The 26,390-nt window shown below is 38.8% G+C and overlaps 1 protein-coding gene across 5 annotated transcripts; it reads right to left on the reverse strand.

Moving 5' to 3' along the window:
- Positions 1 to 1,470: 1,470 nt before the first annotated feature.
- On the reverse strand, positions 1,471 to 25,937 carry LOC143885277 (ATP phosphoribosyltransferase 2, chloroplastic-like). Of its 5 annotated transcripts, none has more exons than XM_077389362.1 (8): positions 25,885 to 25,937; positions 25,248 to 25,760; positions 9,619 to 9,710; positions 8,849 to 9,008; positions 8,651 to 8,731; positions 7,711 to 7,830; positions 7,127 to 7,306; positions 5,351 to 5,900 (listed from the first exon to the last, which is right to left on the reverse strand). In XM_077389362.1, the coding sequence occupies exons 4-7, from the start codon at positions 9,002 to 9,004 to the stop codon at positions 7,241 to 7,243; spliced, it is 423 nt and encodes a 140-aa protein (XP_077245477.1). In that variant the 5' UTR covers positions 9,005 to 9,008; positions 9,619 to 9,710; positions 25,248 to 25,760; positions 25,885 to 25,937; the 3' UTR covers positions 5,351 to 5,900; positions 7,127 to 7,240. The 5 variants fall into 5 exon arrangements, with proteins under 5 accessions (XP_077245478.1, XP_077245477.1, XP_077245479.1 ...); XM_077389364.1 differs by having other exon boundaries at positions 25,248 to 25,358; positions 25,595 to 25,929; XM_077389363.1 differs by lacking the exon at positions 5,351 to 5,900 and adding an exon at positions 1,471 to 1,815 and having other exon boundaries at positions 25,248 to 25,929.
- Between the last annotated feature and the right edge of the window lie 453 nt (positions 25,938 to 26,390).

Raw genomic sequence — 26,390 nt, forward strand, 5'->3', positions numbered from 1 at the left:
TTTGATCTTGCACACTCTGATACTCATTCGTATGATGTTCTGCTCTCATGCTAGAATCAATCAGACCCATTCCTATAAATGTGCTGAAACTTAGTCTTAACATAGCTACAAAATTATCGGTCCAGTTGAAAATTTCTTTAAAAACATCCAGAATAACTCAAAATTAGAAATTTGGCGAACAATTCATCAATTTCTAATTTTTTATTTGTAAATTTAGAAGGAAATTCAAAACGAAATTTGAACTCACATCCTAATCTAAGTAAACACTTGCACTAAAATATAATTCCATGCATTTTGTTGCATTGTGTTTTAGGAAAACAAGCATACATATATAGTAGATATATGCATAGTGTGTGTGTGTGTGTGTATATATATATATATATATATATATATATATATATATATATATATATAAAATCATGCAGTTTTTTTTTTTTTTTTTTTTCCCCCGAAAATTTCCCGACTCCTCCCGTATATTTTTTTAAATTTCCAAACATTTGCCTCGCGGATTTATTCCCTAATCCGAACTTTGTATGTAAGTCTTAAACACCTCCATATGGTCGGCAGCACACCCAATTGGTCTCACCACTTCTAAACTGAAAGCTTCCTTAATGGGATTTGCTAGGCAATTTTGTGGAAAGCCATTTTGTGGGTCACTTTTGCAGGTTAGAACAGCCACACATGCTCACTTTTTAGCAGAATTTGTCTCATTCAGTTAATATATCTGAGGTGGCCATTCTCTCCCGCAAAAGTGAGCCGCGAATTGGCTTTTCGCAAATTTGCCTAGAAAATCCCTCACTTAGTTTCACATGTCAATTACATGGCATGAAAAAAATAGTCAATGGCATGTTTTGCATATAAAATATAATGAATTATTTCATATAATATATTTTATTTCTATTATTAATATTTTTCTATATGTAAGTTATGTTTAGAAGATAAAGTCAAAGTCACCATAGTTAGGAACTAACCATTGGCCATGAGAGTACACCATTCCACCACCATTTAAAACAAACCGTGGCACTAAGAAGTACTTGTGTAATGTATGGCTGGTTTTTTCCATAGAAAATTTTACTTTTTAAGTTTTCAGTTTACCAGATCAAAACACGAGGATTTGGATGTAAGTAATAGAAAAGTAGAAAGGAAGGAAGACAGATTCCTACTTCTTTCTTTTCCTTTGCCTTTTATCCTGATTTGAGAGGAAATAAGTAAAAAATAGGGGTACAACTCGGTTCGATTATTGGGAATTTGGGTTGAGCTTTTACCATAAAATAGGGTTAGGCTCGGGTTGATTCCAATTCATTTTTTTAAGCAAAAGCTCAACCCATCCAGACCCAAGTTGTACCCGTGATTTGAAAAAGGGCTTGCCTTTGAAAATTTTACAGCAATGAGAACTCTCATGTGAACATTAAATGGCAACTTCTATTTCAGACAGAAAGTAAATGGGAATCAAACAATGCTAGGAAAAGAAAATTTTTGTTCTTTTACTTTGATTTTCCCAATTTTCGGTACAACCCAACATTCAGGGCATGTTTAATTTCCCTCGCATAAGGAAGGTAACCACCTTTTAATAATGGAACTCACCTCTTCATCTTAGATATACTTTTCTCATTGGTTGTTATAGGGCTGCAACAGGGTCGGGTTTTTCAAAACCCTAGCCCAACCTTAGATCCCATTATCTCGGCCTTGACTCACCCTGACCCTGAGTCAGGGCCGAAAAACCTCAACCCATTACCCGCCCTACAGGGTATTGTGCTGGCCTTGGCCCGCCCTGATTGGGCAGGGCCGGGCCCTAATTGACCCTAGTGCAAATACCTGTTAAGAGTGTCAAAAATAAAGCAACCACTTATCATATGGAACAAAATGATCAATAAACAGAGACAGAACAAAATAAGACAATATGAATTCAACAACATGCGGGCAACAGAGACAATTAATAATAATAATCTAGAGAAACATCAATCCAAGATAATAGAAAACATTAGCAAAGTTCAATTATATAATAGAAAACTCAGGGTTGGACCGTATCAGGGTACCCGATGCATTAACCCAAAACCGGCCCGACCTAAGCCAGGGTAAAAAAAAAATGAACCCTGACCCGCCCTTAGGGTTAGAAAATCCAGCCATGACCCTGTTCGGGCTCGGGGCAGGTCAAGGCTGACAAGCCAAACTTGCACCCCGAGGTTGTTATAGATTCTTACAGTCCCCAAAAAATATCAGCAGCCAATAAAAAGAATAAAATAAAATCAAGATTGGTCTTATCAAAACAAGGGAAGGCAAATGTCATATACCATAAAAAAAACCCTTTCACTTTATTTTAAACATAAAAAGACCGTATCACTGTCGTCGTAGAATTCTTCTTTCCGAATTTCAAGAAAGATTGATTTTGACGTTTTGATCTCTCTCTTTCTGAATTAATCAAAGCTTAGCCTTCTCTTGCACCCACAGTCAAGTGGCTTTGGAGTAGGACCCCTTTTGTTGTAAGTCCTCCCATCTTGATTGCAATGTTCTTTTATTCTTGCATAGTAATTGTTCAGCGAACATAATCACAGAATACTTAGGCCCGGTTTGTTTTAGATTTTGAGAATTGATTTGGAATCGAAAACTGACTATTGGACTTAAAATTAAACGCAATTTTGGGTCCAATAATGAGTTTGAACTCAATCAATTCTAAAAATCCAAAACTGCCTTGGTGCCCATGTTTTCCGGTTCCTTTTCATCTGCAGATTTTTAACCGCTTTTTTTTAATTCAAAGCCACACCTTATAAACTCAGATGGAGACCAAGACTCCTTTGTCCCTACTTTTGCAATGGTCCCTAGCTAGTTTTACTCATACTTCAGTGAGGCTATGTGACCTCACAAGCTGAAGTGGGTGACCAATAAGGCAACAAAAATGATAGCTGAACACACACTTAACAGAGGTTTCTTAAGGACAAAATCTTGTGTTAGCCATTTTCAAGTTGTTTAAATGATGAAACTGAGCTTAGTAAGGCCAACCAATATATGCTCATCTCCCTTAGCCCTAAACCTTTTTGAGAGTCTTCAATCCATCCATGACAACAACCCAACTAACCAAACAAAAGTATGTTGTAGTCCTATAAAACCCAACCATCCCCTACATGACGAAGCCCTTAAATGATTGACTCTCCATGTCGAGATAACATATTTGTTTTTTTATTCATTTCTCTCATCAAAAGAATCAAACCCATTTTCTCTTAACCATCCATGCATTTATGACACATGAGCCTTCCTTTCTCTTAGATTAGAGGAACTTCTAAAAGATTCATAACATGCATTATTGTGGGGGTAGTCATGACTCATGACTTAAAGATGCTTTAACCATAATAGAAAATGTTCCATGTTCCCTCGCACTCCTTATAATTGTAACAGTAACTTTCATACTATTGTGAAATATAGTGATTTGGTCGGTCTTATATGAAAAGCAATGGCAATTTTCTATGCAATGAAAGCCCATAATCATGAAGCAAGTAAAAGAAGGAAAGCCACGAGAACCTTCTACACTACTGATCTAAAGGTACCTACCTGCTTTTGAAAAAGTATGAACAAGAAAAAGGTGTTTGGCTATTTGTATTTCACCCCTGGATGCATGTAGGGGTGTAAATGGATATTCAAAAATTCGATTATCGTCCGCATCCGAATCCGTTTAAAGCGAATATTATCCGGATCTGTTTCAAGCGGATATTATCCGAATCCATTTATGAGATATCCGGCTCTTAGCGGATGCGAATCTGGTAAATGGTATATCCGATCCGGTTAACATCCGAATCCGAGAAGTAAATCATTTTTATTTATTATTAATAATATCATTAATATTTATTTTTAGTAATGACACACTATCTTTTGTTTCTAAAAGAAAAGTGAATTTTCTTTTTAGAAAAAAACAGAAAAAAGTGTTTTGGGTAGGAAATGAAGTAATCTCTCATTTTAAAGGCATTCTTGGAGTTTGACATGGCTTCTTTATGAAGCAACAAATGTGGCCTGTAGGATGAAAAAGACAAATGGATGATGATAATTGAAAGAAGATGTCATAGTTTCTAGAGAGTTCTAAAGCAAAAAGGCCACCTAGGTCATTGATGGTAAATGGACGGCTCATATCAATTTTCCAACTTAGGGTTATGTAAAAACCCAAAATGTAATTAAAAGAGGGGACTTCTAAGGTTTGCAAGGAGAAACAAGAGAGAGGAGAAATGAGGAGGCTGAGACACCATCTTCGACATTTCTTGGTGCCTCCAACCCCACAAAAATCCACCGCCGCCCGCCTCCACCTTCTCACAGCCACCTCCATCACCGCCAGTCACCTTCATCTCTAACCCAATCCCCATCTCCATCCCCATTTCTCTTCATCTTTCACAATCAGCACCCCCACTTCCCCTGTTCAAAATAGCCCAACCCATTCCATCATATACACACACAAAAAAGAAAGAAAAAACCCAAAGACCACTACGAACACCATCATTCATCCCGACCGCCTTTCTTTCTGCCTTTGTTTTAAAAGGAAGAAGATGATCTCATATATTTTAGGGTTTGAGAGTTAATTTTGTGAAGAGAAGGTAGAGGTCTGGTTTTAGGATTTGGAAAATTCATTTGAGAAGTAAGAAGGAGAAGAAAGATAAAGTGTTGCAATAAAATGTTCGAATTTACCGGATAAACGGATACAGATAATATCCGAATCCGAAAAATATCCGGCGGATACGAATTCAGTAATAGATATTAAATATCTGTCAAATTCGAATTCGGATAGTGTATACGATAATCGAATTCGGATATAGCCATATCCGATTCGAATTCGATCTGTTTACACCCCTAGATGCATGCTAGACATAATACCAAGAGATGGGTAATGTACATGGAAATTCGTTTATACAAGATGTTTTAAAATGAAGGGTCTTTCACCAAGATATTTATGCATTTTGTATGATTTGCTTTTACTTTTACATGAGGCTCAGTTTCTTTCAACGTAAATTTGGTGTGAAACAAATTTTACATCCATTTTTATACAGTTTCTTTGGATGTAAATGGGCGTAAAACAAATTTTACAGCCATTTTTTCACTTAAAATGGGCATAAATTTACATCAAAAGAAATGGAGCTAAGGACAAACTGAAATAGGTGTCATGTCTAACTTTTAGGGCGTCTATATGGGCTCCTACTTTGGACATTGAGAACAATTTTCAACAACTTTAAAAAGGTCGAAGCATCTAGCAATAATGTAGGTCTGACAAGCATGGAAATTTATTTTGGAATTGAGCTAGAGACATTAGGTTAGGCTGCAGCTATGTATTGATTGATGAGAAGTATGAATCTAACAATTCAGAAAATGACAAAACAGGTTGGAATGAAACCATCAACATCAATCAAAGGCAAAAATCATTCTAGCAAGTGTTTTTTCTTGCTGGAAAGTGTCATGTCTCAGATGCTGAAATTACACACAGTTAACTATAGTTATGCTGAAAAAAATGTGGTAGTCGAAAGTTAAGCTGAATGAAAATGTTGTGGAGAATACTAGTTTACGAATGCTAAACGTAAAGTCATATGGGTATTGTCTGGTCATTTAGAACTTTTTCTTTCTGTTTACTCAAATTATATGAGCAGAATCCTAATTGTGTAGAAAGAAAACAAGAAAAAAATAGAAAGTTCTAACCACCCTTAGGGGTGGTTAGGACTTTGTACTTTGAGGAGACCCAGTGTGGTGCTTTGGAATCATATTATGATCTGGTGCAGATGCACTGCACAGAAGAGAGCCACCTCTGATTAATTCAAACAGTCCACCTAGAGCCCATTCTTGGAACTTGGCTGAGTGATCTAACATTAGTAATCTTTGAGGCCATATTTCTTGAGCAGATGAGTGAGAGGTGAGTGATGAAAGATTGAATCTGCGTTCTAGAATTTACATAAAAGAACAAAAGTTCAGACATTCTGGGCTTTCGATTTCCATAATTCTGTTTCAAAATTCTGATTAAGGTTATAAATAATAATCAAAGAAAAAAAAAATTCAAGCTATTTCCCAATTAATAAGTTCTTCAAAATAAATATCCCATATGTCGGGTAATTTGAAGTTCAGAAATGTAGTACTATCAACTGTGTTTAATCCATCTCAAGAAATTTTTTTTTAGTAAAACCTAAAAGAACTAAGAGCACACAGAATAGGAAAAAGGAATGTGTGAGATGATTTAGGAAAATAAAATATCTTCAGTAAAAACATGTTTTAGCTGGATCTTCAGGGGATCACTGCTTTACAGAGATTTCAGAAGGAAAAAGAACAATATGCAAAGCCTCATGCCTGAAGGGTGATTTCATAATTCAGAGTTTAAGATGGTAGGAACAGTGTGATACTTCAAGATGCAAGGATCAAAGCACTGCAAGCACACTAGGGTTTTCAACTGGCCCTATACCATGTCAGTATTGTGGAAAACTTATGTTCACTCATTAAAAGGAGTTCAACTACAACTGGGTTACACTTATTAAATTGAAGATGACCTAAAACAGAAAATAAAAAAAAAATTATAAATGCATAACTAAAATTGTTCCTACATGCAGTATCACACTGGGTTGCAAATCTTTAAGTAAATACGACCTTTTTTTTTGCATTTTTAGTGTCTCACATCATGTTGCGAAAGGAAAAGGCTATATGCTGACAAGGACACATGAAGGCAAAGAAACCTCTGTTTCACTGGGAAGGAAAGAGCCTTATATTCATTTGAAATTCAAAATGAAATTGAAGAACCCTTCTGACGTGCTAATAAGGTTAATTTTACATGGGGTTGAGCCTCTAGCTCATTGGAAAAAGGCTTTGCTCCTCAAACAAGATGTCGGAGGTTCGATCCCAGCCTACCTACCAAAAAAGTTTAATTTTACATAAAGGGAAATGATGTAATCGCCCCCTGTTTTACTAGGGAGAACCCTCGCTAGGGTAAAAGAGTGTCATAAATACACTAGAGGGGGCTGTCAACTCAACTCAACGAAGCCTTTGTCCCCAACCTAGAGGGGGCTGTCCCAAGTAAAAAACAAGGGGTGAATATATCACTTTCCTTACATAAATAATATATATTACAAATTGACGAGGTTTTACCAAACATTTCCCGAGTTTAATAGTAATGGAAACTCACTGAGCCATTGAAGACATGCACTCCAAGCATCTGCTTTCTATGAAAGGGATGTCTGAACAACATGGTAGGGTGTGGTGAGAAAATTCATAGCCCATAATTTTCAAGTAGTGTGTGTCACCTCGGAGTCTCTTTGTTGAAGATGTACGTCAATGGAGAAACCAAAACCCCACTGCCTCCAATCTGCATAAAATAACAACATTCATAGAGTACACTGAGGAAACCCTAAACCTCCCTGTCTATAAGAGAAAAATAGAGAAGGAAACTACCCAATTTCACGAGTTAAAAAGAATGCTCCAAAACATGATAACATTATTTGATTTTGAAGATTTTATACGAAATGCCAAAAGCTAATGGGAAGTGGAAGGATTTGCTAAAGTCCGTATATAATGTTACATCAAGAAGGCATTCAAAATTTGAAACCTATGGTCCTAAAACATGGCTCCAACCGCAATGCTATAAAACCGCAAGGCTGGAGCATCCAACACGGGTTTCTAAACTTTTTCCAAATTCAAGATTCAACAATTTAAGGAAAAGAATAGTTACGAAAGGAGAACTATAGATTAGTAGAAGAGAAAATATCTCACGGCTCGCAGCTGCTGAATTGGTCGATAAAGTGCCTTTTTGGGTACAAATATGACAATTGCATAATAGTCTGCAGAGACATGCTCACCGCGTTTGCAAAAGACCTTACTTATGGTAGGTCCCTGTGTAAATTAACCAAAAATTTAGCAAGTGGAAGAACATGTGAGAAGGAACATTATTAAACTTTCAATCATGTCATATAGCCCCAATTCTGTGACAATGACCAACTAGGCTGGCACTCATGAAAAACAAATCATCTGGCCTTGACAAACCATAAAACTCAAAATTATCATTACAAGAAAAAAAAAAAACAGATTTTGCTTAGAAACATCTATAACCACCTCACATTTAGTTGAAAAAAAGAGTCATTCTATAATTTTTTGTTTCAAGGGAGCTTGGTAACAATGAGGTACCAAGAAATAGCTAAACTAACCGCTTAAAGGAGAGCCTGATCCCTTTTCCTCTTTCACTTTCAAGAGGTGAATTTTCAGATAAAGGACATATAGATGAATTATGCTTCCCAGACAAGAAGAGTGGAACTAGATAGCACAACAGGTCGTGGACTGCCCTCCACCAAGATTTCCCTTGATCTTACACCACTTTAAGGTAAAGGTAACACTGGCTTGAAGAATTTATAACTACATGAAAAATGGCAAAAAAAAGAAAAGAAGAGAAAGGATACATGATGCAGAAGCATGGAAGGAACATGGTGTAACAGATTAATTTCAAATTTAAGAAAAAGATGAAGGAAAAAAAGGTACCAACCCAATTTCATGTGACCCACATAACAGAGCATTGTTTTAAAAATAACCCTTCCTAAGAGCACTTTATATTCTAATTTGCATATAGCAGTGCACTGTACTTATTCACTGAATTTCACGAGGATTCAATCTATCTCGTTGAGATTGGAACTACTATTTTATTTTCTTTCTGAAAACTTACTTCCAACCCAGATAATGATGCCTGGCTTAGAACTCTCTTGGCTACTTCCTCTTCACAGCTCCTTCGCATGTTCGCAGTCACCTACCATTAGTAAGTGTCTGTAAGATGGGATTTTATTTTAAAAAAAAAGGTAGATGGGATTCAAGAAAAAGAACAATGTACAACTACCAAAGAAAGGCAATTAAGCATTAATGATACCATGAATTGACCAGCAGCCATCAAGTGTGCTTCTAGCCTTTCGAGAATCTCACATGTTGTAGCCAGTAGACCTTTACTATGGATAAGAGATGTCTTACTTGCAACAATGGTCTGGTAAATGCGACTGCCATATTTAGTGAAGGAAGAAAATTCCATCTAGCTGCAGAAAATCCCATCAATGGTAAACGCAGAAGCATGGTTTTAAATTTCGGCCGAAACAAAACGAAATGACCGAAATATTTCGCCACGGCCGAAACGAAATTTACATGAAGTCATTTCTTTACAAGATTTCAGTGAAATTTCACCGAAATTCTTAAATGTAGCCAAAATGTCGCCGAAATATCGGTTGAAATTTCGTTTTTAGCCCTTTTTAGAAAATTTCGGCGTATCCACTGAAATTTAAAAAATATTTACCGAAATTTCTACCGAAATAGCCGAAATTTCTACCGAAATAGCCGAAATTTCTACCGAAATAGCCGAAATTTCCACCGAAATTGTTGAAATTCACACCGAAATTTTAGACATTTCGGTAAAAAAAAAATAAAAAAATGAAATCATTATCATAATTTTACATGATTTCGGCCAAAATTTCGGCCAAAACAGAAGGTGGTGGCCGAAACTGACACTGAAACCGAAATTTAAAACCTTGGGCAGAAGTACATAACCCAGCTGCCAAATTTAGTATGAAATGGAGGACGCAATTAACGATACCCTATTTAAATGGATGCATTATACGAAGATCCAAGGAATGGCTAAGAACAAGGATGGACCTGGCGAACAAGGACAATGCCACCTTCAAATTATTTTCACGTAATGTTGTTCCACTACTCACAAGTTCTAAAATAGCATCTGCTATGCCCATCTGCAAAAGAAAATCATGAAGAGATCAATATAAAATGAAAAAAGTTCCAAATGATGATGTAAATGCAGCACAGTATGAGAACACTACAAAGGCTAGCCAAAACTATAAATTCATTTTTCAACATAAACATTTAGAAGGCGCAAAACGAGCGTCTAAATATAAATGGATATCTAACAGCTGCAACATATCTGGGGCAAAACATTAAAGTCCCACAAAAAGGGGATGGTCAGCATGGGTTAGACTCAACTCAACTCAACTCAACTCAACAAAGCCTTTGTCCCAAAATAGTTGGGGTCGGCTAAATGAATCCTTTAGAAAAATATCATAAAGAAGGCGAAAGGAATCTACCCGGTTCTAATCCTGGCTCTAGTTGGGTAGGTGCATCATTTTCTTCCATTCTATCCTATCCAAGGTCATGTTCTCTGTTATGTTCCTAGCTATCAAGTATTTCCTCACTGTTTCTACCCAAGTTGTTTTCGGTCTGCCCCTACCTCTTTTCACTCCATCAATTTGGCACAAGTCGCCTCTTCTCACCGGAGCATCCAAAGGCCTACTTGGATATGTCCAAACCATATTAAGCTGTGCTCTCTCATCTTCTCCTCAATTGGTGCCACCCCCACTTTTTTACGAATGTCTTCATTTTTAATTCTATCTAAACCTTGTGTGGCCGCACATCAATCTAACCATTCGCATCTCCGCTACACTCATCTTATGCACATGTTGCTTCTTGGTGGCCCAACATTCTGAGCCGTATAGCATGGCTGGCCTCACAGCTGTCATATAAAACTTTCCCAACTTGCTAGGGATTTTACGGTCGCACAGAACTCCTGAGGCAACCTTCCACTTCAACTACATGCTCTTATTCTATGGTTAACATCCTCTTCAATCTCTCCTTCCTTATGTAGAATTGAACCAAGATAGCGAAAGATATCCCTCTTAGGTACCTCTTGTCCAGTCATATTTACTACATCCTCATCCCGCCTCCTTACATTACTAAAGTTGCTTCCATATATTACGTCTTAGTCCTACTTAGTCTAAAACCTTTGGATTCCAAAGTAGTTCTCCATAATTCTAAGTTAGCACTCCTGCTTTGGTTTCGTTGATTAATACTATGTCATCTGCAAATAACATACACCACGGCACCTCATCCTGGATACCCACCGTAAGCTCATCCATAACTAGCGTAAAAAGATAAGGGCTTAGAGCTAATCCTTGGTGCAATCCTATTGTAATTGGAAACTCACTAGACGTGCCATCCGTGGTTCTGACACTAGTTATTGCTCCATCGTACATATCCTTAATCACATCAACATATTTAGTAGGCACTTTTTTCTTTTCAAGAACCCACCACATAACACTCCTGAGAACCCTATCATATGCTTTCTCCAAATCAATGAAAACCATATGAAGGTCATTTTTATTTTCTCTAAATCTCTCCATTAACCGTTTAATAAAAAAGATAGCTTCCATAGTCGATCGTCCGGGCATGAAGCCTATTTTCTGAATCGATTTTGAATAAGAGTCAAAATAAGAGTCAGCTGGGTTAGAATAATGAAGATTTGAATTGATTTTGAATTTAGTGGAAATTGCTGTAATTTAATAATAGATGTGGGAGAATTATGAAACTCAAGGAATTGCCGGATATTGGCAGAAAGTAAATACCAATAGAAAGGCTTTGACTCTCATCTGGAATATTGTGAGTGATGAAAGTGAAACTGCAACACTATGTTAAATGCTTTAGTTTCCACTCTCAGAAATAGGAGAGAATAGACAAATCTAATATATAGAGGTCAATTTATGGAACAAGTTAGCATGTAAATGTGTTTGCTTTATTCAAGATAGCGACTAGGAAGATGAAAGGGAGAGGTCATTAAGAAGGAAATTTTTTTATCCATTTTTGTGTTTAGTTCAACACATTCATGAGTGCAATTGAAAGAACATCGCTCGGCTAGTGGCCTTGCATTCATATACAGAATCCATAACTGTCAAAAGATATTGAAAAATAAGTTTGCTTCATCTGATTTTCAACTATTTCACTCATCTAAACCACTAACAGTTGGTTTCAATTTAAAGTAACTTGCAAGTCAGAAAGAAGCTGAAGCAATGCCAAGCATTAACGGTAATTAATTGGCAACATGAGTAATTTTTCCAACACTAGTTTTTTCCTTTTTCAAAAGCTAAGGAAGAAATTTACTGAAATAGAGAAAACTATTTACAGAGGGGGAAGAGATTCCCCACTAAAAGTGTGTCCCCATCGCCAGAGCTAGCAAGTCCACATCACTAGAAAACAAGAAATCCTTTTAGCGACACAAGTTCAAATCTCGTCACTAATGTTTGCCAACCTCCATGGACCTAGGCTGCAATTATTAGCCAACAATAATAATGTCTGAAGAGCACCCTCCAGGCTTAATTCCCTTCCCGTTGATAAATATATTGAGGCCAGTAAAAATGCATGAACCTCCACTTCATTTGCCACTTCTATTGCCCCCCAACCCCTGAAAAAAAAAACCCAGAGAAACTCTCTATATTCAATGAGCTCGAATTCCCTAGAGAGGACTCATCAAACTTTATCATAACAATTTTAGTGGTAAGTGGATCCATTTCACTTCTTTTTCTCTGTGATTTCTAATCATGATGAACATATAACACTTTCTAAATAATATATTGGAATGAATAATCCTTGAACTCCTTCATCGCAAATGCCAACTAACAATGAGATGCTTACTTCTCAAATAAGCTTCACAAGCAGACACGTATTCTTCAATGATTCTTTGAGTTCTCTCATTCCACAAAACAAGCCATCACAAACAGGACCAGACTCCACAACATACAACCTTTCTCTCCCAAAAGCCAACTTGACCACTATTCAAGAAGGGAAAAAGAGCGGGGAAAGGCCCATTCAATGCAAACCATCAAAGCGTTCTTCCCATAATCGCCTAGCCAACATACAATGAGTAAGAAGGTGGTTGTGAGATTCTTCAGCCTCCTTACTTTATAAACATCGGTTAACCAAGTAGCACATTCTCCTTTAGCATTTCTCATCTTCAGCATTTCAATTGTATTGATCTTTTACAAAACAGTTGTCCACCCAAAGCATTGAATCTTAGGACGAACATGAGACTTCCACGCACAACTCCCAAGGAAAGGTCTCTTATTCAAGATATGGCACCGAAAGAAAGACCTAACCAAGAAAGAAGCATTTGGTTTTGGGGCCCAAATCCTATGATCTACAATATAATTGGATACAAAAACATCTTCAAGGTGACTAAACTCCTAAAGAAAACACTTGCACTGCCGCACACTCTCATAAAGAAAAAAAAGCATTTAAAAAAAGCTACTAAAGAAAACACTTGAACACCTCATCTTTGTGGTTAAGACGGAGAACTAAGCCCCACTTTGCACTGCCATCCACTCTCATAACACACACAAAAAAAAAAAGAAATTTGTAAAGCCCCTTCTCACCAACCTACAGAATTGGGCGTGCATGGCACAAGAGACTAAGTAACTCAAGCAAAGACTCAAACTCCTCATCTTTGAGTATAAAAGGGAGAACCCAACCCAGTCTTCCCTACCCCTTACCCTGAACTCTCATAAAATTAAAAAAAAAAATGCAAAGCACCTTCTCAAAAAATAGCCTAAAGAGGATTTAGCATGCATGACACAAAGGACTAAACTCAACAATAAGTCTTCCTAAAACCTAATCCCTTCACCACTCCCCACCCTATACCCAACAAAAAAGGGAAACTCCAAATGCCAAAAAACCAACTAGCATGCATCGAATTGCTTTCCTCTAGCCCAACGCACCCATCCCATGTTCCTCCAAAGAAGACCTCTTTCCTCTCCATCTCCATAGCTACTTCCCAAAGAGTTTGATTCTAATGCATAGTTTATCGATACACAATCCCCCATGCTCTGAGTCTACCTACATCCTCTTATTTCACAAAATGCTTCATGCTCTTTCCTTTTGCCTTTTCCTCCCAAAGAGAACCCCTTCAGAGCTTCTAAATCTTCTTAGCAACAGCAACTGAGATTTTGAATCTCAACTCAACTCAACAAAGCCTTTCTCCCAAACTAGTTGGGTTCGGCTAAAATGAATCCTTTAGAAAAATTTCATGAAGAAGGTGAAAGGAATCTACGCTCCTCTAATCCCGGCTCTAGTTGGGTTCTTCTACGTGGATCATTTTCTTCCATTCTATCCTATCCAAGGTCATGTTCTCTGTCACAACTTTCCTCACTGTTTCTACCCAAGTTGTTTATGGTCTGCCCCTACCTCTTTTTACTCTATCAATTTGACACGAGACGCCTCTTCTCACCAGAGCATCCAACGGCCTACGTTGGATATGTCCAAACCATCTTAAGCGGTGCTTTCTCATCTTCTCCTCAATTGGTGCCACCCCCACCTTTTTACGAATGTCTTCATTTTTAATTCTATCTAACCTTGTGTGGCCACACATCCATCTAAGCATTCACATCTCCGCTACACTCATCTTATGCAAATGCTGCTTCTTGGTGGCCCAACATTCTGAGTCGTACAACATGGCTGTCCTCACAGCTGTCTTATAAAACTTTCCCTTCAACTTGATAGGGATTTTACGGTCGCACAAAACTCTTGAGGCCAACTTCCACTTCAACCAACCTGCTCTTATTCTATGGTTAACATCCTCTTCAATCTCTCATTATGTAGAATTGAACCAAGATAGTGAAAGATATCCCTCTTAGGTACCTCCTGTCTAGTCATATTTACTACAATCTCTCCCCGCCTCCTTACATTACTAAAGTTGCACTCTATATACTCTGTCTTAGTCCTACTCAATCTAAAACCTTTGGATTCCAAAGTAGTTCTCCATAACTCTAACTTAGCATTTACTCCTGCTTTGGTTTCATCGATTAATACAATGTCATCTGCAAATAACATACACCACGGCACCTCATCCTGGATACCCTCCGTAAGCTCATCCATAACTAGCGTAAAAAGATAAGGGCTTAGAGCTGATCCTTGGTGCAGTCCTATTGCAATTTGAAAGTCACTAGACGTGCCATCTGTGGTTCTGACACTAGTTACTGCTCCATCATACATATCCTTAATCACATCAACATATTTAGGGATATAAAATATCTGGGGAAGTTAGAAAGCATCGCCACAATAAGACTTTTCGCCAAAACGAGAGGTAGTTTTTCTTTCAACGGGCTAACTTCGGAATGTGTTCCATCGCCGGATCAAATATAAGAAATACAAAAGCCAAGAGGCAGCCAAAGGTAAGTAAAACGAAGATTGCCCAAATTACAGCTAACAGAGTATGCTAGCTTGGTAGCACTTGCTGCCTCCATGTTGATTCACACAATGTAACCTGTTCCCATATTAATCATTAAGGCTAAAACTTCAAACCAGAAAAGGATAACCTTAAATTTTTAAGTTGCAATGCAATCCCCAAAAAAATAAAAGGTGAACAAGGAAACCACATTGTTTCTCACAGTAAAGAAACCATCAATCAAGTTGCACCTTTCCACCCTACACAAGATCTTACTAAGGGGATTCTCCACGAAAGTCAAAATGAATGGAGAAAGAGGATCTTCCTACCCCAAACCATGGGTGATCTTAAAAAAACCATGGCTTTCCCACTAGCCATGATGGAAAACGGGAGGAACATATGACTCACAAATCGACTCCAAACCCATCCTCTTAAGAAAGACGATGAAGGCCCAATAATCGAACATATTGTTCTTGCAAATTATAGTTGGTTTACCATATTTATTCCTTGATTCAAGTCATCTGGCTATAAGGACCCATCTAGAACATGTTTCCAACCACAAGCCCCTTGATCAGAGGAAATTCAACCACCCCCATCCCCCCAACCCCCTCCCCCCATGCCCCACCACACACACACACACACACACACACACACACACTGTTCATTAAAATGATCTCTAAAGTACTATAAATGCAACCCCCAAGAGAGTCTTCCTACCTCGAACCATGGGATCCCTGAAAAAAGCCATCACTTTGCCACTGACCAAGTTGGAAAAATGGGGGGAAGATATGCACCCTCAAATCCACTTTCTGCAAAACCCATCCACCTCGTAAGATGGATGATTCAAGTACCAATAATTGTATGCTTTTTCCATATCGATTTTGCAAATTATACATGGCCTACCATATTTATTGCTTGAGTCAAAGACATTCCTTGGTGATAAGGATCCCATCAGAAACATTTTGCCCCTCCACAGTAGCCCCCTAATTAAGGGAAATCACATCCCCAATAGCCCCTCCTCCCACTCAACCTCTACACTAAAATCATCCCTCCTCCCAAGGAGGGGCACTTGATTGATCATGAGAAACATTCACTACTTCCCCCTTATGCTATGAGGGTCATTAGTGCCACCGATGCATTTGTTGCTATGCATGTTTGCTACCCTTAATAATGCCTTCCGTCGGTGTGAGTGAGCATGTTTCCTACCTCTTGTCCTTTCCAAACAACGGTTCTTATAAATTCAGCATTGTCCCTACGGGTTGGGGTTAGAATTCATAAAGGTGTGTAAAGGCAGTAGAGTCACAATCTTATAAATGCAATCATAAAGCTAACGCCTAATGGGTCTAGTCTTTGATTCCAGCGTCCCCCTCCTGAGGTACCAAGGTCACAAAACTGGGACCACAACTTTACAAGCCTCATGTTAAATTTGTGTTCCCTGATAAAATAATGTAGCAGAAAAAGAGAAGAAAAGTCCATTGTACGAATGACAACATATGGTCTAAATAGCATGTTCAGAGAGGTAGAGAAAAGAGAGAAAGTAAAGAGTGAGAGAAAAGATTGAGTTAGAGTTCTCCCCCTCACTCATGTAATATAAATAATAAAGAGTGAAGTACAAAGACAAGTATGCCCTTAGGCATTACAATAAAGACCTAAAGACCTGTTAACACTCCCCCTCAAGCTGGAATGTAGATATCTAACATTCCTAGCTTGTTACAATTATCAACTAACTTAGCTCTACTTAGAGGCTTCGTGAACATGTCTGCTAATTGATCTGTAGATCTGGTAAACACGGGAGATATGTAGACTCGCTGAATCAAATCTCTAATGAAATGACAATTCACTTCAATATGTTTGGTCCTCTCATGGAAGACTGGATTCGTGACAATGTAAATGGCGGATTTGTTGCCACAGTATAACTGAGCTGGAGAAGAAGAAGGAGGAAATCCAATCTCTGAAAGTAAGGAACGTAGCCACATGAGTTCCCCATTCGTATGAGACATAGCTCTATATTCTGCCTCGGCACTGGATTTAGACACGACACTTGTTTCTTACTTCTCTATGAAACAAGATTACCTCCAATAAAGGTGCAATATCCTGCAGTAGACCGCCTATCAGCCGGAGATCCTGCCCAGTCTGCATCAGTGTATCCTTCAATTCTCTGGTGCCCATGCCTCTGAAATAACAACCCTTTACCTGGCGAACTCTTCAGATATCTCAATATCTGAAGTACAGCAGCCCAGTGTGAAGTGCGAGGTGAGCTCATAACAGTGCTAACTGCAAAAGTAATATCTGGACGTGTAACAGTAAGATAAATGAGCTTACCAACTAACCGTCTGTATCGCCCTGGATCTTCTAATAGGACTCCCTCCTCAGGGAGTAATTTCATATTCTGGTCCATAGGAGTTGAGGGAGGCTTGACTCCCAAATAACCTGTCTCATCAAGAAGATCCAGAACATACTTCCTCTGTGAGAGATAGATACCCCTAGTCGAATAGGCAACCTCAATGCCCAGGAAATACCGAAGACGACCCAAATCCTTAGTAGAGAACTCTGTCTGAAGGAAGGATTTGAGCCTCTGAATGCCACCTGTATCGCTACGAGTGATAATGATATAATCGACATATACTATCAACAGAACACAACCAGCCTGAGACTGAAAACTGAAGACGGAGTGATCAATTGCTCACTGCTTCATGCCAAAGCGAATAAGTGTAGCACTGAACTTCCCAAACCAGGCTCTCGGAGATTGTTTGAGACCATAAATGGATTTCTCAAACGACAAACAAGAGAAGATCTCTCCCCCTGAGCAACATATCTAGTGCCTTGGTGTTGGGACGGGACCAATTCGTAAGCAATGACCAATCACCCCCTTGAGTGATGAAGAAAAACATGTTCTTCTAGCCATGGATAAAAGTCGGTTTGCCCTTAACCATCTTCACATTGGCATGCTGGCTTATTTAAATCCAGCCTCCGTCTCGATGTCTCTTCAACGAAGCACATCTCCGAAACAATCTCAAGGATGAGACCCTCTGAAGCTTCACCTTTAACTATGTACATGAAGCCGATGAGAATCCGCCAAGAGTTCGGCGCTACTTGAGCCGGGGCCAAGTCATAATAACGTAGATCTTCGGCTACAAAGGGATTGACAGGGACTCTGCAACCAAGGTTTTAAATTTCGGTTTCGATACTGGTTTCGGACCCCACCAAAAACAAAATTTCAGCCGAAATCCTGCAAAACAAGAAAAACATTATTTTATTTGATATAAAATTTCGGCTGAAATTATCAAAATTTCGATCGAAATTTGGGTAAAATATTAAAATAATTATAAAAAAAGGTTTTTTGGGTGAAATTTCGGGGAAAAACAAAATTTCGACCAAAATTCCGAAATTTCGGTCGAAATAAAATACCATTTCGGATAAGTGTGATTTTGGTGTCAGTCTCCACCAAAATTTCAGATTTCGGTCGAAATTTAAAACCATGTCTGAAACCACCTTTTAAGGTTTCCTCGTATACACAAAGATCGATGCATGGGTTAAAGCTTGATCCCCCTCTATAGCTACTCTAAGACCGAACTGGTCAGGGATGCAGTACTCGACCCTAACATACTCTAATCTAGCACCAAGAAGAATGTTCATCTCATGAAGAGGGCAATGTTATAGGTCGGGCTAGCTTCCATACGAGCTATCGCCCGCACTTCAAATGACCCTCCCTCTAAAGGGTACTCCAGATCATCATCACCCTCTTCATCATCATCACTATCACCTTCTTCATCTAGTTCGGCCACCTTAGGAGAATCAGGCTGAACTCCCAAGTCAAGAATCTCCTCTCCCTCTACAACCTCTATTCTACTCGATGATGTACTAGAGGAGGAAGAACCTCCAAAACTCAGACTCAGACTCAGAACCCGACACGACAAGAACAGTGGCAAATCTGAAAAGGGTTTGAAAAAAGAAATTATTACAGTTCTAAAGGAGACTTAACACCCCAATCTCAAGAAGCAAAGAACTAAGGGGGACGAAGAGGATCTAATCCAGGAAGGAGGTGAGAAAGAGTGCAAATGAAAGAAATGAGGACCCCTCACCCTCTTATAACCCGTCTGACAAGATGACAGCCGCCCAGATCATGACTATTCGACTTCACGATCGAGATCTCGCCACTTGTCATCATCTCACCAGGATCATTAATTGCGACACGGATCCCAGGGAGAAGCGTCTCATCACCTTCTCCTTATTAGCCAAAGAAAATTACCAAGTGTGGTAGTTCGTCCAAGAGACCCAATTCGTCCCAAGGCTGATCTGGATGCCAAGTTTTAACAAAACGACAAAATTCAGTTCGTCCTATAGACAAGGTGGATACCACGTTTTGAATCAGAAAATTACCAAGTATGGTAGTTCATCTAAGAGATCCAGTTTGTCCTACAGCCGATCTGGATGCCAAGCTTCCACAAAATGATAAAATCCAGTTCGTCCTATAGACGAGGTGGATATCACGTTTTGAATTAGAAACCTAGTTCGTCCTATGGCCGATCTGGATGCCAAGTTTTCACAAAACAACAAAATCCAGTTCCTCCTATAGACGAGGTGGATACCACATTTTGAATCAAAAACTTACAAAGTATGGTAGTTCGTCCTATTGCCGATCTAGACGCCAAGTGTCCACAAAACGACAAGACGAAGTGGATATCACGTTTCCGATTCGTCTTAAGGCTAATCTTGATGCCAAGTTTTCACAAAATGACAAAATCCAGTTCGTCCTATAGATGAGGTGGATATCACATTTTGAATCAGAAAATTACAAAGTATGGTACTTCGTACAAGAGAGCCAGTTCGTCCTATGGTCGATCTGGACGCCAAGTTTCCACAAAACGACAAAATCCAGCTCGTCCTATAGACGAGGTGGATATCACGTTTTGAATCAGAAACCGAGTTCATCCTATGGCCGATCTGGATGCCACGTTTTCACAAAACAACAAAATCTAGTTCGTCCTATAGACGAGGTGGATACAAAGTTTTGAATCAGAAAATTAACAAGTATGGTAGTTCGTCCAAGAGATCCAGTTCGTCCTATGGCCGATCTGGACGCCAAGTTTCCACAAAACGACAAAATCCAGTCCGTCCTATAGACGAGGTGGATATCACGTTTTGAATCAAAAACCCAGTTCGTCCTATGGGCGATTTGGATGCCAAGTTTTCACAAAACGACAAAATCCAGTCTGTCCTATAGACGAGGTGGATACCCCGTTTTGAATCAGAAAACCAGTTCGTCCTATGGGCGATCTGGATGCCAAGTTTTCACAAAACGACAAAATCTAGTTCATCCTATAGACGAGGTGGATACGACGTTTTGAATCAGAAACCCAGTTCGTCCACTGGCCGATCTGGATGCCAAGTTTTCACAAAACGACAAACTCACAAAACGTCTGTAACTCCATCTCATCGAAGGGTAACTACATAATCACACCCTCCAAAAGGAAGGTTCTAGAGCAAATTCTACCTAGTCTCAGGCTGACACCAGTCCAAGCATAGAAGGGTAATCTCATACCCAGACTCCAACTATAAATACCCACAAAGACCCAAAGGTACGGTTCTGAAGCCCAAAATAGAAGATTTTCCTTATCTGTTGCACTTACCGACTTAAGCATCGGAGGACCTTCTTGGATTAATCACTCCGGGTTGGTCGCCTGACCATTTGTTAACTCGCGCAGGTCCACTTCAGCTCTTCCAAAGCCATATAAACAAATCTCCTATTTTTTAGAGCAACAATTCGCATTGCCAAGATAACTTTTGCCAAACGTACTTTAGGCTAACACTGAAGCAAAAATGACGACTATGGGAAAACCACTTGCCGTTGTCGGTTGTTTGATTGATATGAGGGATCACTTTTTTGGAAATTTTTGTTCCAAAGACTTTTCAGAAATATAAAATACTACGATCTAGAAGGATTTAAGAAAAGAAAACTAAGAAAGCCAAAACTTGTGTGGGAAAACTATTCGCTTGCCTGGATATCCAAAAAACCTTGGCGAATTTACTAGGCAAAGCAAGTATACAAGAGGTTATTATCTTCATTAGTCCAGATTCAAGCTTATATCATAGGATTAACAGTGCGACAATTGCTCGACTTAAAGCAATGAAAGAGCCACACTAGTGATCCAACAACAATTTCGACAGTACGGAGCTCGCTCACGTTATTTAAGGATTCAGAAAGCAACCATCATACGTCAGAGATGGTTACGTTGAATTCTTGCTCGTGAACACTACATGAATATGCTCTCGGTAAAAGAACGAGAATCTACGACAAGAGAAGATGTGCATATCCAAGATGATACTTATGTTGAGATGTGCTCAACAAAGTTACCGATCATAGTGTTTAGACCCCCCCCCCCCCCCCCCCCCGCCCTCAATATCTACTATTTGATCAGGAGCACACAAGTGGGCGTCTACGGATCTAAGGAAACCAAAGAATCAGGAATTTTTTTCTGTCTAAACTGTCACGATTCGAAGATTTTATCTGAGAAATCGAAGGCGACTGGCCATCGTCGGTGTCTATGCAAGTACTATCAACATAAGTAACATATATATATATATATATATATATATATATATATATATATATATATAAAAGCAGAAGCAATAAGAAAAATAGGGAAATAAATCGGACATAAAAATACATATAAGGTAGGAGTAAGAACCAAAAAAAAACAAAAAAAACAAAGCATTCCCTCCTCACATGTATAAGGAAGAAATGATATTGTAAACTTTTCACCCTTTAAAAGTGAGACTTACCACCCCTAATTATGGGTGGCTGGATATCGCCTTAGTTTAAGTTGCCCAAGCAATAAAAATCCCTAGATGCTACACCCCAACCTAAGCACATCTACCAAAATTTAGAACAATGCCGCCTATACTCTAATTAATGCAAGCCTATTTTTCTACCAAAAAATAAAATAAAATCTCAACACAAGTTTAGTAATTCCAGTTTACTATTAAGGGCCCGTTTGGATGCCGAGAAGATTTTGATTTGGATTTCTCACATTTGCAGCCCATTTTGCGTGGTGATTTGGATCCGGATCAAATCCTTGGATTTCCAAATCAGTGACTGACAGTGAAAAAAATCAAATTTCCAAATACCCTGTGGAAATAAGTAATTGGAAATCCACAGATCTGGCCATGAGCTGGCAGATCTATTCATTTCAAAACTTAATTCCAAATCCAAATACAAAATATGAGGTATCCAAACCATTCATTTGATTGGCCCTCACATTGATAGGGTGTCCACAAAAAATCAGCTCCATAGGATCATCCCAGCCCTACGATTTGTGGATGTAAAATGGACGTGTATAAACCTTCACAAATCTGTCCATTTTTTGCATCCACGGTTCGAAGGGTTAGGATGATCCTATGAAGCTGATTTTTTGGGCACACCCTATCTATGTGAGGGCCCATCAAATGAATGCTTTGGATCACCCAAACAATGTGGGCCCCCATTGTATTTTAAGCTAGTGTGTATATAACTTATGTACACTTGTGTGTAGAAACCGTTTATATATATATATAGAGGAAAATGATTGTGAGCTTGAAGCTCATATAGCTTATATGAGCTTGAGGGCCCAAACACATGTGGGCCCACATTGTTAGGATGATCCAAAGCATTCATTTGAAAGGCCCTTACATAGATAGGATGTGTACAAAAAATCAGCTCCATAGGATCATCCTAACCCATCCAAAAGTGGAGGGCAAAATGGACAAACACCGTTTGCCACAAATCTGCCCATTTTTGCCCTCCGCTTTTGGAGGGGTTAGGATGATCCAATGGAGTTGATTTTTGGTACACACCCTATCTATGATGGGGCCTTGCAAATGTATGGTTTGGATCACCACAAAAAATGTGGGACCCATGTGTTTGGGCCCTCAAGCTCATATAAGCTATATGAGCTTCAAGCTCACAATCATTTTCCTCATATATATATATATATATATATATATATATATATATATATATATATATATATATATGTGTGTGTGTGTGTGTGTGTGTGTGTGTGTAGGCAGAAGCAATAAGAAAAATAGGCAAATAAATCGGACATAAAAATACCAATATGGTAGGAGTTCGAACTAAAAAAAAAACAAAGCATTCCCTCATCACGTGTAAAAGGGAGAAATGATATTGTAAACTTTTCACCATTTAAAAGTGAGACTTACCACCCCTAATTGCAGGTGGCTGCATATCGCCTTAGTTTAAGTTGCCCAAGCAATAAAAACCCCTACATGCTACACCCCAACCTAAGCACATCTACCAAAATTTAGAACAATGCTTCCTATACTCTAATTAATGCAAGCCTATATTTCTACCAAAAAAAAATCTTAACACAAGTTTAGTAATTTCAGTTTACTATTAGGGGCCCGTTTGGATGCCGAGAAGATTTTGATTTGGATTTCTCACATTTGCAGCCCATTTTACGTTGTGATTTGGATCCGGATCAAATCCTTGGATTTCCAAATCAGCGACTGACAGTGAAAAAAACAGATTTCCAAATATGCTGTGGAAATAAGTAATTGGAAATCCACAGATCTGTCAGTTTCCTTCAACCTCTTTGCTCCTCAACCTCTCCCCTCCAATAGGAAGTACCCCCTACCTGCTCTGTCTCCCTCAACATGAGCTGGCAGATCTATTCTTTTTGTATTCAAAACTCAATTCCAAATCCAAGTACAAAATGTGAGGTATCCAAACGGGCCCTAAAATTTTTCTGACATTGCAAAACGAAAAATAAAAAAGAAAAAACAAATTGAGCACTGCCATGGAGATTTAAGTAAATAAAACGGGCATCTGCACAAACTAAAACCAAAAAATGAAATCGTTACCATTGTACAAAATATGACAACGAAGAAGAAATCACACCTCCAGAATTTCGACAACATATTTGTTAGTGATTTTGGATTTTCAAAATCATGTATTTTGCATATTTTAGTGTTTTGGAAAATGTTTTATCAAAAGCGTTTAGGAAAAAGAAAATGTTTTCTTGGAAAGATTTGCTTTTACAAAATGATGTAGAAGTGTAGTTGAAAAGATAGTCCCGTACCGGATGAGAGAAAGGAAAGAGAAGGGCTTATAAAGCACTACACTTTTCTAATACTTGTTGATTGCACATTGGGTTGAACCCATGGTTGGACCCGTGGGACAGTGCAACGCACCGTTCGCACACGCGCACGCGCGGCGTGGGCAATGGGCTATAAGGCGCATAGTGGCGCTTTATTGGCGCTTTTTTAGGCACACTTCGCACGTACGCAATGTCGCGAGGAGCGATTGGAGCTTTTAATTTTTCCAGATTTGATTTGCACCGTTGGATCAAGATGAAGGTGAACCGGTCGGATGGGTGGGTCAAATGGTTCGTAGGCCCATCAAGCCGAATGGTTTGGTTGGGTTGGTTGGGCTTCGGTTCGGGCCTAATGGTCGGCCCAACGGGCCCATAACTCCAACGGTCAAATAGTGTGATCAGATGGGTTGTGTCCCTTCCCCCAACGGTCAAGTGCTAAGGGGGTGCGATCCACACCATAGATGGTTGATCTAACGATGACTGGGTTGGAGAGAGGTTTTACTCAAACCAACAGTCACCTCTAGGATCGATCAGGATCGTTCAATATCAATGGGTGCGATCTATCGATCAGATTTCAAACATTCTGGAAAGGTACCCTGTAGAGGTGTTTTTCACACTGAAAAGATACCAGGTGGTCTACAAAATGTGCAGAATTCAGTCATTTTATATAGGAAAACGAATTGGCAATTCTGACAGACTTTACACTCTCTTCTACACTCCTACAAAATCCCCAAGTATTTCTACATACTGTTTTTCTTTTGTTTACTGTTCTAGATACTGTTTTTCTGCAGAAACAGTATCTAGAAATTTCTCTAAGGCTTGAAATTTTGGAAGGGCATTTCGGGTTTGATTCCACTAGTGCTACGTGTCATCAAATATTAGTAGGGCTTCCCTACTAGGCTTCATTGTATCTTGGAGGCAGTTCGCGGATCCCCTTTGCACACTACTAGTGGGGGCGAATCTTGTCTTCAGGAAAGTGATATCACGCCTTGAAGCAACAAGTTTCTGTTTTCTATCAACAACAATACCCTCAAATTTTTCCAACAATTGTCTAGGATTCACCTGCTGGACGGATAATTGGCAATCATTTTGTAGAAAAGGACAACAATAATTAAGAAAAATAAAGAAACATAGAAAGAAATCAAACGATTGAAGTAAAGAAAAAAAGAAAGAAAGCGCGAGAAAGAAAGAAATACCCTGAGATGAACCATACTCCTCTCAAAAGCATGTGTCTTGATCAGCTTGGATTGAATAGGAAACTCTTTGTAAGCCAAACGATGAAGTAGGCATTGACATTCACAAGCTTTCTGATATGAAACAAGCAGCCCAAATGTAACTTTTCTGGCACATCATGAAGGAAAGGAAAGCCCATTGGATTGAATGGGTTCATAAAAAATACATTCGAGATCGGGATATTTGGAGTCTAAAAATGCCTCACAGTCCCTCATGGGGGTTTACAAGTATCCTAAACTCTAGAGATATAGTAAAGAAAAACATTTGCTACATTGTGGGAACTAGAAAGGGGATCAAGTTTTGGCTTCACCCTTGCATCCAGCCGGTCCCCTTGCTGAACAAAATTCCATATGCAATAATACCATTTCCAACAAACCCAAGAACACTACCATTGATCGGCTTCTTCATCATGATGTCCGGAAGAATGCCCATAATCTGAAGTGCCCCTTGTTCCCCAATCAAAAGTTCCCAAATTTCTGCACAAGGGAAAAACCAGTTCCAGATATGTTGAATCAGGGTTGTGCGTGTGTGAGAAAAAAAAAAGAAAGGTTAAGGAGAATGGAAAACATAATGCCCCAGAGACGTGGTTTTTAAGAAAACCTTCCACAAAAAGCCCGTGGAAAAACGAGAGAAAATCCCGGACTTGTGTTATTTACCAGTGAAATCCCATCTAGCTATTTTCTCTATCTACTATCTACTATATCTACTATCTACTATAATAAGCCGGAAGCATTTTTTACTGTTCACCCCTGCCGCGTGTCATCGTCCCCTCCTCCCCCAGCTGCTTTTTGTCTGCTTCTTTACGGTTCAGCCCTCCAACAAATTTTGATTTCCCTCTTTAATTTCAATCTTACCCCATATACATGCGGCTTCTGTGTATACCTCCTCTTAAAGAGAAAGATATACACTGTATTTCTGTGTATAGAAAGGCTTTAAAAACTTTGTAACCATTTATTGGTAATTTGTCATTGAAAACTTTATAACTTTAGCTTATTTACTTTTTTTTGTCATGATTACTCTGTTTTTTGCTACCAACATTTGCCATCATTTGACATGCGCATCTTTGCACGAGGATCTTTTATTTGTAATTATTACTTTTTTTTTTG

Source organism: Tasmannia lanceolata, unplaced genomic scaffold (genome assembly GCF_043159265.1).
Source record: "Tasmannia lanceolata isolate RefF3 unplaced genomic scaffold, GAP_Taslan_0.1 ptg000008l, whole genome shotgun sequence".
NCBI classification, from domain to species: domain Eukaryota; kingdom Viridiplantae; phylum Streptophyta; class Magnoliopsida; order Canellales; family Winteraceae; genus Tasmannia; species Tasmannia lanceolata.